Below are 17,855 nucleotides of genomic sequence, written 5' to 3'. Positions count from 1 at the left end.
ATTGTAAAATAAAGGAATCATCTCCTGTATGTCGCGAATCCTTTGAGGAGGAGGGAATGCACGACATACAGTTGTGTCCAGTACAGCACCTATGAACAGGTTGCGCTGGGAGGGCACCAGGTGAGACTTGGGCACGTTTTTTGAAAAACCCAACCTGTACAACAACTGGGTTGTCTCTCGCAGATGATGGAGCACTCTCTCTGACGACTCTGCTTTGATCAGCCAGTCGTCCAAATAAGGGAATACTGGAATCCCTGATCTCCTGAGATGCGCCGCCACCACTGCCATCACCTTGGTGAAGACTCGAGGCGCAGTAGTAAGTCCAAACGGAAGGACCGCAAACTGGTAGTGCTGCGATCCCACCGTAAAACGGAGATACTTTCTGTGCGACTTCAAGATGGGAATATGAAAATATGCATCCTGCAAGTCGATCGACACCATCCAGTCTTCTTCCAGCAGCGCTTGAAGAACCTGTGCAAGAGTGAGCATCTTGAACTTTTCCTGTTTCAGGTAAAGGTTCAAGATCCTGAGATCCAGAATTGGCCGAAGCCTGCCATCCTTTTTGGGGATCAGGAAATACCGGGAGTAGCATCCCTGACCCCTCTCCTGCTCTGGAACCACCTCTATCGCACCTTTTCGAAACAGTGTCAGGACTTCTTCCTGCAGGAGAAGCAGATGGTCCTCCGAACAATAACCCTGGCAAGGAGGATAATTTGGGGGAAACTCCCGAAAGGGAAGAGCATACCCATTCTTTACAAGATTGAGAACCCAAATATCCGATGTTATCAATTCCCAATCTTGTAGAAAATGGATAAGCCGGCCCCCCACTGGGCCCACATGATCCGGAATGGCGGATCTAGGGCTGCTTTGCTGCGGTGGCTGGGGGCTGGGATGGGGAAGAGGAGGAAGAGGAGGAAGCATTACGGCCCCGAACTCGGGCCCTTTGCTTGCCTATATAAGATCTATATAATGAGTTTTGCTGCTGCTGTGGCTGTTGCTGGGTTGACTTATAGGTTCGAAAAGAAGATCTGCTAAATCCTCTTGAACGTCTTCTCAAAGTGCCCCTGGTCTGAAGGCCCAACGACTTTGCTGTCGCCCTGCTGTCTTTAACACCTTGGCTGCTAGAGGTTTTCCCCTCCTGCGCTGAAAATCCTAAAATCCTATGGTTCATGACAAGGTCAACTCGTCATAAGCACAGTTCCAGTGTACTGCATGACGAGCTGACCTTGTCATGAGCACCGAACAGGTTAAAGCGTTCCAAAGCAGTGTCTGCATTTTTTCCAAACAATCCAGACCCGTCAAATGGAAGATCCATTAATGCCGCCTGGACATCTGTGGAAAACTCACTTGACTTCAGCCACGCAGCTCTTCTTGTCGCTACGGAAGAACCCATGACCCTCGCCACAGAGTCCGCCGTGTCCAATCCACTTTGAATAACCTGCCTTGCTGCAGCTTGAGTATCAGAGATTACCTCTTGGAAGTCTTTTCTATCCTCCTCAGGTATCTTGGGCACCAACTGTTTCACAGTGTCCATAAGAGCGTGGATATAACGCCCCATCAAGCAGGTTGCGTTTGTGGACTTCAAAGCCATACTGGCAGAGGAGAAAACCTTTTTAGCAGCCTGATCCTGCTTTCTCGACTCCTTTTCTGCTGGAACCTGCGGAAATGCACCCGTAGATCTTTTGGAACAGGCAGCCTGCACCACCAAACTCTCCGGCAGAGGATGAGAGGTTAAAAATTCCGGGTCTTCAGGAGCTGCCCTATACCTCCTAGCTACAGCCCTAGATACAGCAGGAGCTGATACAGGATTTTTCCAAATCTCTAAAATTGGATCCTTTAAGGCATCATTAAAAGGTAGCAACGGTTCAGTCACTGATGAAGGAGAGGGAAGGACCTCTGTGAGCAGATTAGATTTAAATTCTGCAGTTGGTAGAGCAATGTTTAATAAACCTGCAGCCTTCTTTATCACTACATGATAAGGCGTCACATCCCTTGAGGGCTCATTAGAAACCGAAACAAGGTCCCATTCAGGTGACAGTTCTAGGCCACTAGCCACAGTCAGGTCCTCAAAAGGGTCGTCAGACTCCTGTAGTTCGCCTTCCTCCAGATTTTCCTCTCGATATCTTTCTTCCTCCATCAATCTCTGGGCTTCACGCCTTGATCTTTGCTTCACATTCGAAGCCGTCGGATCCGCAATCGACTCCGACTGAGCCGGAGCCGGCGTCGAACCCGACGTCGGATGAGGAAGAGATCCACGACGTCGTTCAGGGTTCGGCATCACAGTTGATGAAACTGGCGTCGAAGGAATCGGAGTCATCGATCTCGGCGTCGATGGCATCGGAGTCGAAGGCCTCGCCGGAGTCGGATAATGCCAATGCGGCGTTAGAGCCGGTATAAAGGGCATAAAGGGCGCAGGTGCATAGGATTGAGGAACACCCAGACCATATGCCATCGGACCCATGGGACCAGCAGGAGCCCCAGAGGGATACATAGCCCTTGAATAAATTCCGAACATCGCATTCAGGAAATGCGTAGGATCCTGACCTGGAGCCGGGAAGGCTGGGTACGAACCCCCAGGCTGTTCTTGAGGGCGCGGAGTCGAAACGACGTCGATCTCCTCTTCGGGCTGGTGCACTGGAGTCGTACGACCTTCGGGCAGCTGAGCCTCTCCCTCTCCAACCTCCTCCTCCTCACCTTCATCCTCCCGACCTGAAGGATGGGATGGGTCCGGAGATGGAACAGCTTTCTGCTTCGGGGAATTCGCATGCGACGCCTCAACCTCGGCATCCTGTTCTTCCAAAGCCGAAGATACTACCACCTTCTCGACCAGCTTCACCTGCGACTTCGGCTTGGACCCCGACTCCTTCCTCGATCGATGTCGGGATTCATGGGTTCTCTTTTTATGCTTCTTTTTTGAAGATCTTGAAGCATGGGCCGAGGACGAATCTGATCGCGACCTCGATCGAGACCTTGACTTCGAGCGTCGAGTCCGCGATCTTGATTTCTTCTTCTCCTTTCCTTCTTTAAACTTGGCAACAAGAAGTTTTGCCTCTCTTTCCCGGAGGGCCTTTGGTGTCATCTTCCTGCAGGATTGGCAGTCCTCGACGTCGTGGTCGGAGCTCAGACACCACAAACAGCATTCATGTGGATCTGTGATGGACATTATCTTGTTACATTCTCCGCAGGCTTTAAACCCGGTCTTCTTCGAGGTCATGTTGAAAGAGAGAAGACAAAGAGACTAGAAAAATAGCAAGTAACAAAGTTACAGCAAAGGCTACAGACGATCCCAGGAAACCGTTAGCGTCGACGACGCGGAAAAAGGGAACTGATGTCATCACGCCGGCGTGGGCCTAATATAGGCGTCGGTGACGTCAGCAGAGTCGCGAGCGATGCCGTGCCTCTATGACGTCCGGGTCCACGTCGGCGCGAAGCTACAAAAAGAATTTCCTAATGTTGCTGACGCAGGGGATATTCACAAGGTGAGGAATCCACACGGCAGCTGTATCTATCAGAAAATGTGTTACCGAAGGTAAGTAACTTGTTCATCTGATAGAGACTTCTAGCTGAAGATTCCTTACCTTTGAATAGATGTCCAAGCCATACTTCCTGACGTTGGGCTACGGGCAAATTTACTAGACCAGCGCCCACCCAGATCCGGAATCGAATCCATGAGACCCCACCGGGGCTGCAGCCATCAGTGTGGATCCTGGGGGGGGTGGCTTTCCTCTGACCCTGCGGGCTGTTATGCGCACCAGATGGGCTGGCCTACTCAAATACACAGTGCCTGGCCTTGTAAAATTCTTTAATCTTCGAGGGAATCACTCCAATATGCCATGGTCCAGCAGTCCGAGTACAACTTTGAGTCGTGGTTGCGCTTGAGACACCACAAGCAAACAAGATGGGGTCGGTTATCGACATGGCACAGTGACAAGCGCCACACGGCTTGAAACCTACCAATCTAGAAGTCATCCCTTGACACACGAGGAAAAATTAATCAACAAAACATTGAAAAAAGCCTGTCAAAAAGTGACAGAGGTTTAGCTCTTCTCCAGATCAGCACTAATTGGAGCGGAAAGAAAGGAACTGTTGCCGCACTCCTGGGTGGCGCCTATATAGGTAACCATGACATCACAACTGACGCCAATGACACTAGCGGCATCACACGGCTCCGCCCGGAGCCACCTGACAGCATGCAGGAGTACTGCTCACCCAAAATCACTGGATCCAGTCTGACACCTGGGAAATTGTATTTATTAATTTATTTGCTTATATAGCGCTAGAATCGAACCCCAAAGGGGTATCTCTGCGCTTAAGTGGAAAATGAAGGTGATGTGTGGCTCCAGCAAGCTAACAGGTACAGAAAAGAGTAGTTTTAAGCAGCAGAATTGTAGATGGTCTAAACACTGTCTCAGAGGTAGAGGCAGCTCATTCCAGTGGTGAGGGCCAAGATGGGAGAGAGCCCTTCCTTCTAGTCTTGCTCTTCTTACTCGTGGTACCATCAACATGTGTTTTGTACTCGAGCGAAGAGATCTCGAGGGAACATAAGGCTTGAATTTCTCAGATAGGTAAAAGGGGCCTGAGCTATACAATGCCTTATGGATGGTGCAGCAGATTTTAAACTTGACCCTTTGGCGGATGGGGAGCCAAAGTAATTTCATCAGAAGATGGCGGGAGGGAGTTCTCGGGGGAACGTTAAGGACCGTTCGTGCTGCCGAGTTCTGAATTACATGTAATCTGGCCAATGAGGCGCAGAGACTAGCAGGCAGTTACAATAGTCAAGGTGACTTAATATAAGTGCCTGGACAAGGGTTTTCTAGAAGGAATCAGGGAGCAGAGAGAAAATTCGGAGGAGTAGGTCCATTACATGGAAGCAAGACCCCGCAGTTTGAGCAGCATGCTCCTTCATTGTGAGTGCCTGATCTAGCCGGATCCCCAAATTTTTGACAGACGTCTTGGGTACAGGATGGGGGCCTAGTTCTGTCGGCCACCAGTCGGGTGTCCATAAGAGGGGTGCCTCTCCAAAGAGCATGATTTATGTTTTCCCCACATTACACTGGAGGAAATTGTTCCTCATCCAGTGTGATATTGCACTCATTCCATTGGAGAATGCTGCCCGTAATTCTGAGGTGAGCTTGTTAAGTGGAAAAAGTAATTGGGTGTCATCGGCATATGATATGGGGATGAACCCATGGGACCTCAGGATATTCTGCAATTCTGTAAGGAATCTGCAACTAGAATTCTCTTTCAGATTGTACTTTTAATTTGGCTAGGTGTTGCAAGTATGAAAGTATTACATCCTCCTGGCACAATATTGGGTTGCAACACTAGCTTTGGACTCAAATGCAGAACTCTTTCCATGTTTATACATAACAGGATCTTGTTGATTGGTGTTTTGCTTCTTTTATTATTTTCATATAGTCAGTAGTTAGACTAAAATGGCTGCATTGTATGATCTGCAGCCAAATTAAATGATTAAAGACTTGGGTGATTGATCTGGGCATGACATCTGTCGAAAAGATCTGGTCTGCACGGCAACCATTAGTGATGCTAGACAGCCAGTAGTAGCACGTCCAGTTAACACCACTGTCCCACCTAATCGTATGCTATTAAAATCACCTTTGTCCTTTATTCTCATATTTTCACAATTACTGCTGATGTGAGTAGGATCGGAGGAAAGGCATGGACAAATTAAGTTAAGTTCTGGCTGGTGCCCTGGACTCAAAATCTCTGCATGTTCTTTTGTACCATGGGGAATAGGTCTAAGGATGGAGTATCCCATTATTTTATAAATATCTTCGACAGCTTTGTTGTTCAGAACCCATGTGTGGTTTTCCTTGCGATGTTGGTTAAGGAAATGGAAATGTACTTCTTTATTTTGTGTTCCTCTGATATGTATTGCCATCACAGATAATCCTCTGTCAAGGGCCCAGTGCCACATAGTTTGTGCCTACATATATAATTGTCTTGATCTTGTTACGCCCTGTCTGTTGGTATGATACCTATTTGTGGCATTGTCCATTTGAATCATTATGTCCTTTGAGGACAGAGAAGGAAGAAAAGCTTTGAGTTCCAAGTACACTGCTTTAAGTTCTAGGAGACTGATGTGACACATATTTCTTCTGTTTGTTTTTTGTCTTTGAAATGTCAGATGTTTTGCCTGGGCTCTCTACCCTAATAGAGAATCATCCGTGACTATGATTTGTGTTGGAGTTACCTTTTGGAATGGAACCTCTACTAACAATGTTTGACTTTTACAACATCATGCCAATGCGTATAGTGCAGATGTTTTGAGGACAGGTGTCTGTCCAATTGTTGCCTGTTTGAGACATTGGTCTTCAAGGCACTGCAGTCGCAGTCTGATTAACAGTCTTGTGTTCGGCAATGTGCATATGCAGGATGCCATGGATCCTGTGAGTGAGGCAACTTGGTAAGCTATTGGATCATTGGACTTTTTCGCTCCGTGCATTTTTTCTGAATGGTTTATATTCTCTCCTCTGTAGGGCACATACATTTGCCCCTAGATAAGTGAAACACTGTACTAGCTTTAGTATTGATTTGCTCGTGTTGGTTTGGAGACCCATCTTAAAAAGTTGCATGGCCATGATTTTAAAATCCCCTGCAGCTTTCAACTGAGAGACTGCTTTTATTAGCCAGTCATCGAGGTAGAGATAAACAAATATTGCATTTCTCCTTAGATGGGCTGTAACTACTCCAATCCATTTTGACAACGTTTGTGGGGTTCAATTTAGGCCAAACTATAGCACATTGTATTGATAATCTTTATCTCCTACAAGAAATATCTGAATTTTCCTGTTAGTTGTGACAATGGAATGTGGAAATAAGTGGCATGAAGGTCTATGAAGCATAGCCAGTAGATTTTCTTTATGTGCTGGTAGAACTAATGGAGTGGTAGGATTCGGATTTTTTCCTTGACGATAAACTTGTTGACAAACCGAACATTGAATATTGTTTCATCGGACTTTTAAGGTTATGAAACACCTGGCTTAAACTCTCTTGTTCTGTTGGCTATTGTAAAAGAAGACACACTTTGTTTTTTAGTACGGACAACTGATGTTTTGATGTTGGTTTTGGTGAAATGGGCAGTGGAGTAGCCCTGAAACTAATTGGATATTCTTGTTGTATAATATTTAGAACCCATCTATCCAGGGTTAGAAGTTTCTACTCTTTCAGGTAAAATGTCATTGTTCTCCTAACAGGAGTGGGCATCTGAAGAGGCTTTAGGCCATCATTGTTTGATGCTGGATGAATGCCTCTGTCTGGAATGCAATATTTTATGGGTAGTGGTGTTCCGCTTTTGATGCCGCTTATGTTATTGTTATTTTTGCGGTTGCCTCTGTTGTTGCTGAGATTGATATGACCATCATGGGGAGTGAGCCATCTACCAGAAAGTACTGTCTGTCTTTGGGTTCACCCTGTTTAACCGCATGCGCGCTAGCGGTTTTCCCGCTGCGCGCTGCGTTTTTTCAAAAGCCGCGTTACATGACGAGCTCAGCTCGTCATGAGCGTACGAGCGTCGTAACTCATGACGAGCTGAGCTCGTCATGAGCGCTGAAGGGGTTAAAGACCAATAGCTTTTAGGTTCTAAACATTTTTTTTCATCCTAAGCATTTCTTCTTCAATATGCTGTTCAAAATATGCTGAGAGCGAAAAAGGCACGTTGGGCTGTAAGTTCAACAGAGAAAGCCATGAAGATCTTCTTAAAGAAATGTTATGACAGTAGCCAGTTGCAACAAGCTCAGCTGAATCTATTGCTGCTCTACTAACCTAGTTGGAGACTAAGGATTACTATCTCCATAAAGTCTTGTCAAGAGTCTGGAGGCCATACAATATTTCTTAGGTCCTACTGAATCCAAACATTTGCGCTCTCTCTCTCTCTCAGATGGAACAACTGACCACAGCACAGATGTGCATTTTTGGCTGTCTGCCGTGGCTATGACTGACTCATTCTACCTTAGGTTCAGCTTTGAAGAATTCTGGATTTTGGAACACACTATCACAGAGAGATCTAAAGAAAGGAGTTCCAGTTGCAGAGAGAAACACCAGCTCCATTCTCAGCTTCATAGAATGGCAAAACATACGGTGCCTCCATCAAAGGGTCTGCTCCGATATGTTCTTCTTCAAAAAATGGCAAAGTTGTGTCTCTGCCTCAAAACAGACATTATTCTAGATCTTTGATGTCAAATCACACAAGATCAACAGAAGAACACCTTTGACGCTGACAGCGAGACATCATGGCCAATCGATGTCAACCTACACACCGTCAACTGCCAGAGAACCTTGATCGACATCACTGTTAATGTCAAAGACCTAGATCACCATTGACATACACTCTATTGATGACAAAAAGTTCACATCATTTTTCATCAGTATTTCCAGAGACATAAAAGTTTTGGTCAGTTAGCACACTTAAAAAGGCTAGACGAGAGGCTAATATTTCTAGACCCCTTTTTTTCTTTCTCTCATTTGTTCTGCCCTCATGTGTTGTGTCCTGACAGCTTTCATGTCTCTTGAGCGTTCTTTTAGAGGTTTTCTTATAAATGGGTAGTGGTCTAGTTGTTGCAGGAGAGCGGGGATAACGGTCACATGCATAAACGGCCGCGTAGCGGACGCCTGCAGCGGGCGCGCCGCCGGCGCGCCGAAGGTGCGCCAAAGGTAAGCCCATCTGCGCCTGTCCGTGGCCGAACGGGGACCGGGGCCAGAAATCCTGCTCTAACTGCGGTACACATTCAATATAGCTCTAGAGACCTACAGGCACTGTGCCCTCCTATGGCTAGTGGCTGTATGCATAATAAGGCGGCCACCCCTGATGAGGCCTGCAGTCATTGTTCATTCAGGTGGAATACTGAACGGGTAAGGCAATCTAGTAGCACTGTCCTGTGCTGCAGGCTACTGAACTGTAGATCCCTATGTAAACATAAAAGTGAAATCTATGATCTGCTTGTCAATAACAAGTTTGATATCTTGTTTCTGACGGAGACCTGGCTGGATAACGATTCTGAGCCAGATATCCTAGAAGCAATCCCCCCTGACTACACTATAGCCAGAATAGATAGGGCTACAGGAAGAGGAGGGGGGGATAACGGTCAATTTTAAACCCCCCCTTGAATGCCTCCTTGAACCCTCTATGATTTGTAACAGTGAGGCAGGTTCCTTCACACTTAAAATTAATGCTAATTTTGCGGTGAAAAGGCTTTTGATTTATAGACCTCCCGGCCCCCCTACACGTTTCCTCCCGAGTCTGGATGAGGGGATCGCCCACTTGGCACTGAGACATGACAAGCTTTTAGTGCTGGGTGACCTGAACCTGCACTTGGAGGATCCATTGGATAAGGAAGCCTCTAGCCTACGTTAGGACCTGTTATCACTTCAGATGAGCCTAAAATCATGTGTCCCCACACATCAACACGGACACCTTTTAGACCCGGTGTTTGCCAGTTGGGAGGATGTAGGAGTTATCCCCCCTCTCCCGGTTCCCTGGTTGGATCATTGTTTGATCCCCTTCAAGGTGAAGGTTCCAGAGACTGGTGGTGGGGAAAAAGAGCCGTGCAATCACCCGCGCAGGAAATGGAAAAACTTCGCGCAGGATGATTTCAACAGAGCACTGACAACAGGCGGGCCCCCAGGAGGCATGGATATTGAAACTGCCTGCCTTAACCTGGAAAGGCGCATTGACACTGCTCTTAATAAGGTGGCCCCGCTACTCCCCAATAAATCTGTGGGTAGGGCTCAGAAATCTGCTCCATGGTTTACACCGGCTTTGCATCTTGCTAGGGCCGAATGTAAATGCCTGGAGAGGCGGTGGAGAAAGGAGTTGTTGGGTCATGACAAAGCGAAGTACACTGAGGAACGAAAAAAATATTATGGTCTCATTAGGAGGGCTAAAGCTACCTACTATCAGACAAAAATTGGATCGGCGGAAAATTCCACCAAAGAGAGAGGAGTTGGCCTAACGGCTAAGGCGCTCGACCTCGGACCTGGGGATCTGGGTTCGAGCCTCGGTAACAACGCCAAAAACCTCCTGTGATTCTGGGCAAATCACTTAATCTCCCCGTGCCTAAAATGACAGTGTGTCCTCATGTAACGTAACTGGTGCTATGTAAAGCACTCTGATACCTGATTCGGTTCGGGTCTAATTCGCGCTATATAAAAACTCTGCAAAAAAAAAAAAAGAGCTCTTTAAAATATATAAGGAGATCTCCTCCCTCGCAGTTACCGTCGCACCAGCGGCTGGCTCAGATGAGTCATGCAACCGGATTGCGAACTTTTTCGCGGAAAAAGTGGAGAAAATGTACTCCTCCTTTCCAGGGTCGGAAATGAGGGGTGTGGATTTTGAGGAAATGACTGGGGAAGCTGAGGTGGGTCAGAGATTGTATAAATTTACTATTCCTTCCCCCATGCTCCTCAGAAAAATTTGTAGTAGCATCAAGTCAGGCTCACCCAGGGACCCTGCCCCACCCAAGGTGCTGGGCGAAAGTGTGGATATTCTGGAGCCCTATATCAGGCATGTTTTGGAGGTCTCATTTAGATCTCACACGGTGCTGGGTAGGTGGAAAAGGGCCATTGTTCTCCCTCTCCAGAAGAAGCCGAACATCAGCCCAGACATATTGGAAAATCTGCGTCCTATCTCGCTTCTGCCATACATGGCTAAAATAGCTGAGAAAGTGGTCAATTAACAGTTGGTGACCTATGCTGAGGTATCTAGCCTCTTGCATCCATCTCAATGGGGCTTCCGGGCATTCCATTCTACGGAGTCTGCATTACTCCTGGCCACAGAATCCATCAGACAGGGGGCAGACGCTGGACACACTATGGCCCTGGTTATGCTAGACCTCAGCGCTGCCTTTGACACTGTGGCACACTACACCTTGCTGCAGTGTTTGAATAAAGGCGGAGTCTCTGGCCCGGCTCTGAAATGGCTGAAATCGTTTCTGGTAGAGCGGAGCTTTCAGGTCAGACAAGCGACGCACTATTGCAAGGACATCAAGCTCCAGGGGTCTGCCCTGAGCCCTACCTTGTTCAATCTATATGTCACCCCATTGGCTGAGATAGCACCAGGCTTCGGAGTAGAGGTAGTCTCATTTGCCGACGACACTCAGCTGGTGATCTCCCTATCTCGTGCGCCAGAGATTGCTGCCTCTAACTTCAGGGCATGCATGCAGGAGCTTGCCTCCTGGATGGCAAAGAACTGCCTGAAGTTGAATGGCAGCAAAACGGAGGTGCTCGTGGTAGGGGGGAATGCATCAGGCTGGACGTCGGCATGGTGGCCTCCTAGTCTGGGCCCCACTCCGGTTCCATGTACCCTGGCTAAAAATCTCGAGGTCTGGCTGGACCCCACTCTCTCCTATGAAACACACACTCGACGTGTAGTGGGGAAATGTTTCGGAGTCCTGAAAAATGTGCGGAAACCAATGGATCTCCTTCCTATAGAAGCAAGGAAGACGTTGGTGCACTCCCTCATTACATCTCGCCTTGATTATGGCAATATCCTTTATCTGGGCGCTACCGTGAAATGCCTGGGGAGACTGCAGGTAGTGCAGAACATGGCTGCGAGACTGGTACTGGCACAACCTAGGAGAGCTGCTTCCAAAAGAGCCCTTGACGCTTTGCACTGGCTTCCAATTAGGAAGCGAGTGATGTTTAAAGCATTGTGCACATGCCATCGCATTACCCAGGACGCAGGGTCCTATCTAAAGGACTTGGTCACCAGCTATGTGCCTGGTAGGTCCCTGAGATCAACTGGGACTGGCCTTTTGATGGTGCCTAAAGTGAAGAAGGCCAGAATGGGAGGTAGATCCTTTTGGGTCTTGGCAGCTCAGAACTGGAACAAACTCCAGATAAATCTCCGGCTGGAGACCTCCGAAGTTAGATTTAGGAAAGCGCTTAAAACCCATTTGTTTTCGGTTAGCTATTGCTGATGCCTGAAGCTGGGTCGATGCCACTCTATCTCACCCTAGCACGGGGAAACGCCGAGATGGCGTAACCATGCGCTTTATAAATTTCTTTATTATTAATATTATATTCTTTGACAGGATGAGAAACAGTGAGGCTGACCACACAGACTTTGTGGGCATATGTAACTGCTTCTTCCTTCCACATGAAGGGCACTTGGAAAAAAGAGATGCCATTCTTTTTAGACACAGACAGGAAAAAATCATTTCATTTGACAGGAGATGTTCAAAGACGTTGAGCAAAAAGTTTAAAAATGAATTCCTCTATACTCACAAAAGTTCAGAGATACTACTTTAACAAGCTAGAAAAAAACGACATGACAGGCAACTGCCAGTACAAAGCATTGTGGAATGGGGAGCCTCCCAGATTCTTAAAAATGCCGGGTTTGAGGCAGAGCATGACCACCTGCAGATCTTTATGGTGAAAAAGACAGTTTTCGCACAGATGATATTCATGTCTGCTGTGACACCAATTTTGGAGGCAGAAGGAGATTTTAGAGGCAGTGGTGAGGCTTGAATGGAGCCTCCGTAGGAACAAAATGAAGAGGTCCCAAAGGTTGTGAGATAGCTCTGCAGTAGGTCATAGCCTCAGTATTTTCACTTAAAGTATGAGGAGCAGGAAAAAAGATCAACATTGAAAATCTCAATATCCATCTGGACGACATTATAAGGTGGCATGACAGAGGTAATGTTGTTGTTGAATGTTGAGACAAGGTGAAATAAATGGATGGGGCCAAAGACAAAGGTGTTCCGCAAAAACTCTGACATTTATTGCAAAGCAGAACCAACTGTGGGCTTTGAGTGCATTTACAAAGTGATGGTGATGAAAGTGCTTCATCATCAAGGTTGAGCTAATTCTTGCCAGAGAACATTTTGGGGCTCAGGCTTTAGACAAAGATCCCATGGTCTTCGATGGAGATCTGGAATGCTGTCAGTGAAAATTATAATACCAATATATTTTCTCCATGGATCTCCCTCTGTGGAGGTCCTCTGAGATTGTAGGCACCATCCCAGTGTAAGCAGAGCAATCCCAAAAAGCTTTTTTTGTTTCTCCTTCATCATAGAATCCTCCAATTTGCCATGAAGTCTTATTGCCTCTCTATCCTCAAAGATATTTTTTTGAAAAGTCACACTCCTTGATGGACTGAGGAAGGTAGACACATACTTGGTGTAGATCTGAAACATTCTCCCCACAGATGAGACAATTACCAATTAGAGAAGACAGTCTGACAGGAAAACTATCTGAAGAGAGGGGAAAATGTTTTGCTCAGCTTGTCAGCTGTAAAATACATTGAGTAAAAGTAAGAAAGAGTTGTGTGAGAAACTGCTCATAAAGAAACAGGCCTAAAAAGACTCAATGTATTCCACGATCCCATTCACATGATAAAAAAAAAAACACGGACTCCCTCCCTACGGCAACTGCCGTTACAAGATGTCATGAATAGTGAACGTCCTTTGAGCCTTAAATAGATAGGTTCATATCATAAGAGTTAAAAATTAACCTATCAGACTGCACTTTTCCTCATTACTTCAAACGTAGGCAACAGTTGATGTTAAAGATGCTTCAATGTAATGTTAACACAATTTTATGGCACAACTAACAGTCTGAAATTCCGAAAATCTCGTCGGGTATAGGCTGCTGGATGGTGCTCTGCTACTTGACTATGTTGCACTTTTCACCCTCTTTGTATATTAATGGACATATATATTGATATGAAGGGTTCCATTGTTTCTGCAAGCAGCGTATATATTATTCTAACATTTATGACTATTGATGGAGAATACATGCAAATAAAGGCAAAGCAAGAGGGACTATGATAAAAAGACTATAATGTAATCACATTACTCATTGTGATTATATGGGCATAAGGGTTGCCTTCTGGTGGCTGGTGTCTTCATATAGAAAAGTTTGCTGCACATTGTAACTGCTTGAAAGAGAGTGGGCTTCATAAGAAAGTTCACCAGTTCACAGGCAGATGTCTTGTCAAGAGTTGATCTTCAAAAATATTAACTCACTTTCTCTGTTCGCAGTGATTTTAGAAAGACATCAGAAATTTTGGAGTAACTTCTCTTCTCACACAATGTGATCAAGAGGGGAAGCCTTGATAGGAACCAAGGTGTCTAGTAAATTAGACGCTAAGAAGCATGACTTACCATTAATACAAGCTTAACCAGTGTTGGCATTCAAGGACCAGAGCCAAGTCAGGTTTTCAGTATATCTACACAAGTTACATATACGTGCAAAAGATTTACATTTACAGTATCAGTGGTTATCTTGAAAGCGTGGCTTGACTGAGTCTCTCAAAGACAAACCTTAGATACAGTTGCTCTAACAACATCCTAACATTCCTCCAATATGTAGGTCTCTGCCCTGCAGTGAGTTGAGAGTTAGTACCTGGAGATGTCGCTGCTGATTGAGGTTGAAATCATGCAGGACAGTGGTGTGAGCACAGAAGTACACAATCACCTTCTGATCTTCATCGTGGAGATTGAAAACAGGAAGATTGCTGTTAATGCCAAATGCCCAAGTCATATTCTAGAGATAAAATACATAAATAGTGACAGATTAGAAATGCATTCTGCTACATGACCATGTACATACTTCATAGATGTCAGTAGAACATTCCAAACATATCTGCAAGGACTTACTAGAGTCCTGTTTGCCCTTTCTGCTATTTGCTCATTTTTTGCTGCCAATCTGTTATCTTTTTTATGTTTCCTATCATATTCCAAGATAATGTGTTTTTAAATTTCAGTTATGCAAATGGAAAGATGGCCTGATCACAGCCTTCCTACAAACAAAACAGTCTTGTAAGGATGATTTGTGAAATCGAAATATAATCCTTTGTTTAAATTACAGCCTGAAGACCTCCTCAGAACTCCCCTGCCCACAACGTCTCTCAGCTTCCTTCCAGGTGGTCAAGCAATTTTGATTGGCTACCTTCAATTAATCGTAATAGATCTCTGTTATAAGACCATTCTGATTAGCTGCTGAATAGCCTTGCCCCAGAATTGCTCATCCGGTCACAGACAGTCTGTGGCCAGATAGGCAGGCCATCAATCATGCAATAGTACATGGCCCACAGTCGAACACTAGTGTGCATATCTCTTTGTCCTCAAGTGCAGAAATACATTTCTGAAAAGCATTTCCCAGCCATCTACCTCTGCTTCTTTCAGTCAGAAAAACATTCACCCATCAATATTTAGGAGGCCATGGAATATTGAGTTGGAGCCACATGAGCTGTAACCCAGTTTCACCAAGTTTGAGGAATAGGACCTTCTTTAGGATGGACTCCTTATATTGCTGCTTGGAACACAAATAGCTAGAGGCTCCTGCCACTTGAAGTGCACTCTCTGCAGTTAGAGTGATTGGGCCAACTCTAGAAAATTATAGAACAAATGCATTAGGAGCAGCACAATTTGGTGAACATCTTTGGGCATGGGGGTATAACCCAATTCAGTATGCTGAAAACGTATCTGTAAAGCGGATGATGGATGCATCAAGAAATATCTTCGATGCATCTCACACAGGGACTTACTTCTATTACAGATATCTTGGCAATGGTGTCACAGCAGTTCTGGTTGATGATTTTTCTTGGCCAAATTAACACTTTGACTAAAATGATTCCAATTGACCAAATGGCCGCAGTCATGGAGCAGAATATCCTCTGATTAACATAGAACATAAATATTGGGATGCGGGATCCTTCTACATTCTGGGATGCCCCTGAATAAGTAATGCTGATATTTAATTGGCGTTTTCAAGCGGAATTCCCTGCCACAGGCATTATTCAGTGAACCGAATGTGACATCTAAGACCACCTTAATTAGAAATGGAGAAATTGAACTCGGGGACTGATATAGAGTTTGGCAGATGCAATACTCCATCATAACTTGGATGATATTTCTTCCATCTTATACAAGTGGCCTAATGTATAATGCACTTGTAATAAGGAGGACTGTATAATTGTCACATTTGTGACGGGGAAACCGTTAACCAAACTCATACAGCAAATCTATCCAGAAAAACAATATAGCTCTCTGCTTGTTTACACTGAAAGAGTGAAGGTTGTTTGCCCCTAAATTATTTGGTAACCAGATGGAAAAAGGGCAGGGTTTGGTTTGTTACAGCCTAGATACAATATCACACTCACAGAGAAGTAAGTGTCCATCTTATCTTATCTTAGGTGCAATTTGTAGAGCCCGCTGACGCCGAAGCTTCCTGGCGCTGGTAGACAGAATGGGTAGGTGAGGCGGAAGCGTGAATAGCAGAGTTCTAGCTGAGGGGGGGGGGGAAGGTGAGTTTTTAATAGTTTTCTAAAATTCAGAAGGGAGGAAGAAGATTTAATTGAGGGAGGAAGGAGATTCCAGAGCACAGGAGCTAAATAGGAGAAACGGCGACTGCCGAATTTCTTAGTTTTATTCTTAGGAGTGACCAACAGGTGACGGTGGGCTGAGCGGAGGTTACGTATTGGACAGTGGGGGCGGATAAGGGATTTGAGGAATGCAGGGCCAGAACAGTGAAGGGCTTTGAAAGTGAGACATGCCACCTTAAAAGCTGCCCTTAGGTCTATTGGAAGCCAATGAAGACTATGAAGCAACGGTTTGGCCGATTGCCATCTGGGGATTCCGTGAATCAGGCGGGCCGCCTGGTTCTGGACAACTTGGAGACGATGTGACAGATATTGTGGAAGACCGTGGTAAATGGAATTGGAGAAATCCAAACGGGAGAGTACAAGTGAGATGACGGTTTGGGTAAGGGCCACAGGGGGAAGAAGATGGCGGATTTTGCGGATCCTCCTAAGTTGGTACATGCAGGAAGAGACTACTGCTCCAACTTGGGCTTTGAGGGAGAGTTCGGCATCAATGATTATCCCCAAACTCTTTACTGTTTTTGCAGGGACGGGGGGAGAACCGAGCTCCGCAGGCCAGAACTGCGGGCCCCAGTGGACGTGACTGAGTCCAGGGAGAAGGAGCTCAGTTTTACCGGGGTTCAGCTTCAGTTGGTTCTGGTTCATCCATAGTTGGATGTGATTCATGGCAGCGTGGAATGTGTTGATGGCATGTGGTGAGTTAAGTGAGAGGATGATTTGTAAATCGTCAGCATAATTGTAGACGATGATATCCCATTTCCGAAGGGATTGAATGAGTGGCAGGAGATATAGATTAAATAGGAGTGGGGAAAGGGAGGAGCCTTGGGGGACTCCGCAAGACGTGGGGATTTATTTGGCAGTATAGGGGCCCAGGCGGACCGCCTGTGTTCTTCCAGTGAGGAAGGACCTGACCCACTCAAGAGCAGCACCTTGAATGCCAGCCTGCCCGACACGGTGGAGAAGGATGTTATGATCCACCGTGTCGAACGCGGCCGACAAATCAAGAAGTACGAGGGCTTGGGAGAGACCCGCGTCTGCGTTGCTCCTGAGTGTGTCAAGAACTGCCAGAATGACGGCCTCTGTAGAGTGGGCGGATCTGAAGCCGGCCTGATTGGGCTCAAGATGACAGGAAGGAAAGAATGCATGAAAGCAGTTTGGAGAAGATATTAATGGTAAATACTTTACAAAACAGCTATGGCGAGCATGACCACAGTCCAAAGTTACTCTTAAAGTTTGACTTGGTGCTCTCCCAAAACAGCACCCAACTGCTAAAGATTCTGCTGCCACATGTGCAGAAATTGCACATAGTTCAATGCTGGTGGGGTACTCAAATATTTTGATCAATCTCATATCAGTAGGCCTTAGGTCTTTCACCGTACTTCATTTAGTTATCTCTTACATTTCTGTAAAAACAGCCAAGTTGGAGCGAACATAACTGAATATAGGCAGGGCATGTTTCCAGAGATCTTGGGGGAGCCAGTAGACTTTGACATTCGCATAGACAGAGCTCACA

The 17,855-nt window shown here is 45.9% G+C and overlaps 1 protein-coding gene across 1 annotated transcript in view; it reads right to left on the bottom strand.

The window, feature by feature from the left end:
• Nucleotides 1-17,855, bottom strand: part of CFAP251 (cilia and flagella associated protein 251) — a 591,575-nt gene that overhangs the window by 504,392 nt on the left and 69,328 nt on the right. The window contains exon 4 of the mRNA XM_078667546.1: nucleotides 14,365-14,505. Coding sequence (XP_078523672.1) covers nucleotides 14,365-14,505 — 141 coding nt within the window. The remainder of the gene's footprint in view (nucleotides 1-14,364; nucleotides 14,506-17,855) is intronic.

The sequence above is a fragment of the Lissotriton helveticus genome, chromosome 11 (genome assembly GCF_964261635.1).
Source record: "Lissotriton helveticus chromosome 11, aLisHel1.1, whole genome shotgun sequence".
Taxonomy (NCBI): Eukaryota; Metazoa; Chordata; class Amphibia; order Caudata; family Salamandridae; genus Lissotriton; species Lissotriton helveticus.
This window is presented reverse-complemented; position numbering and strand designations above follow the sequence as displayed.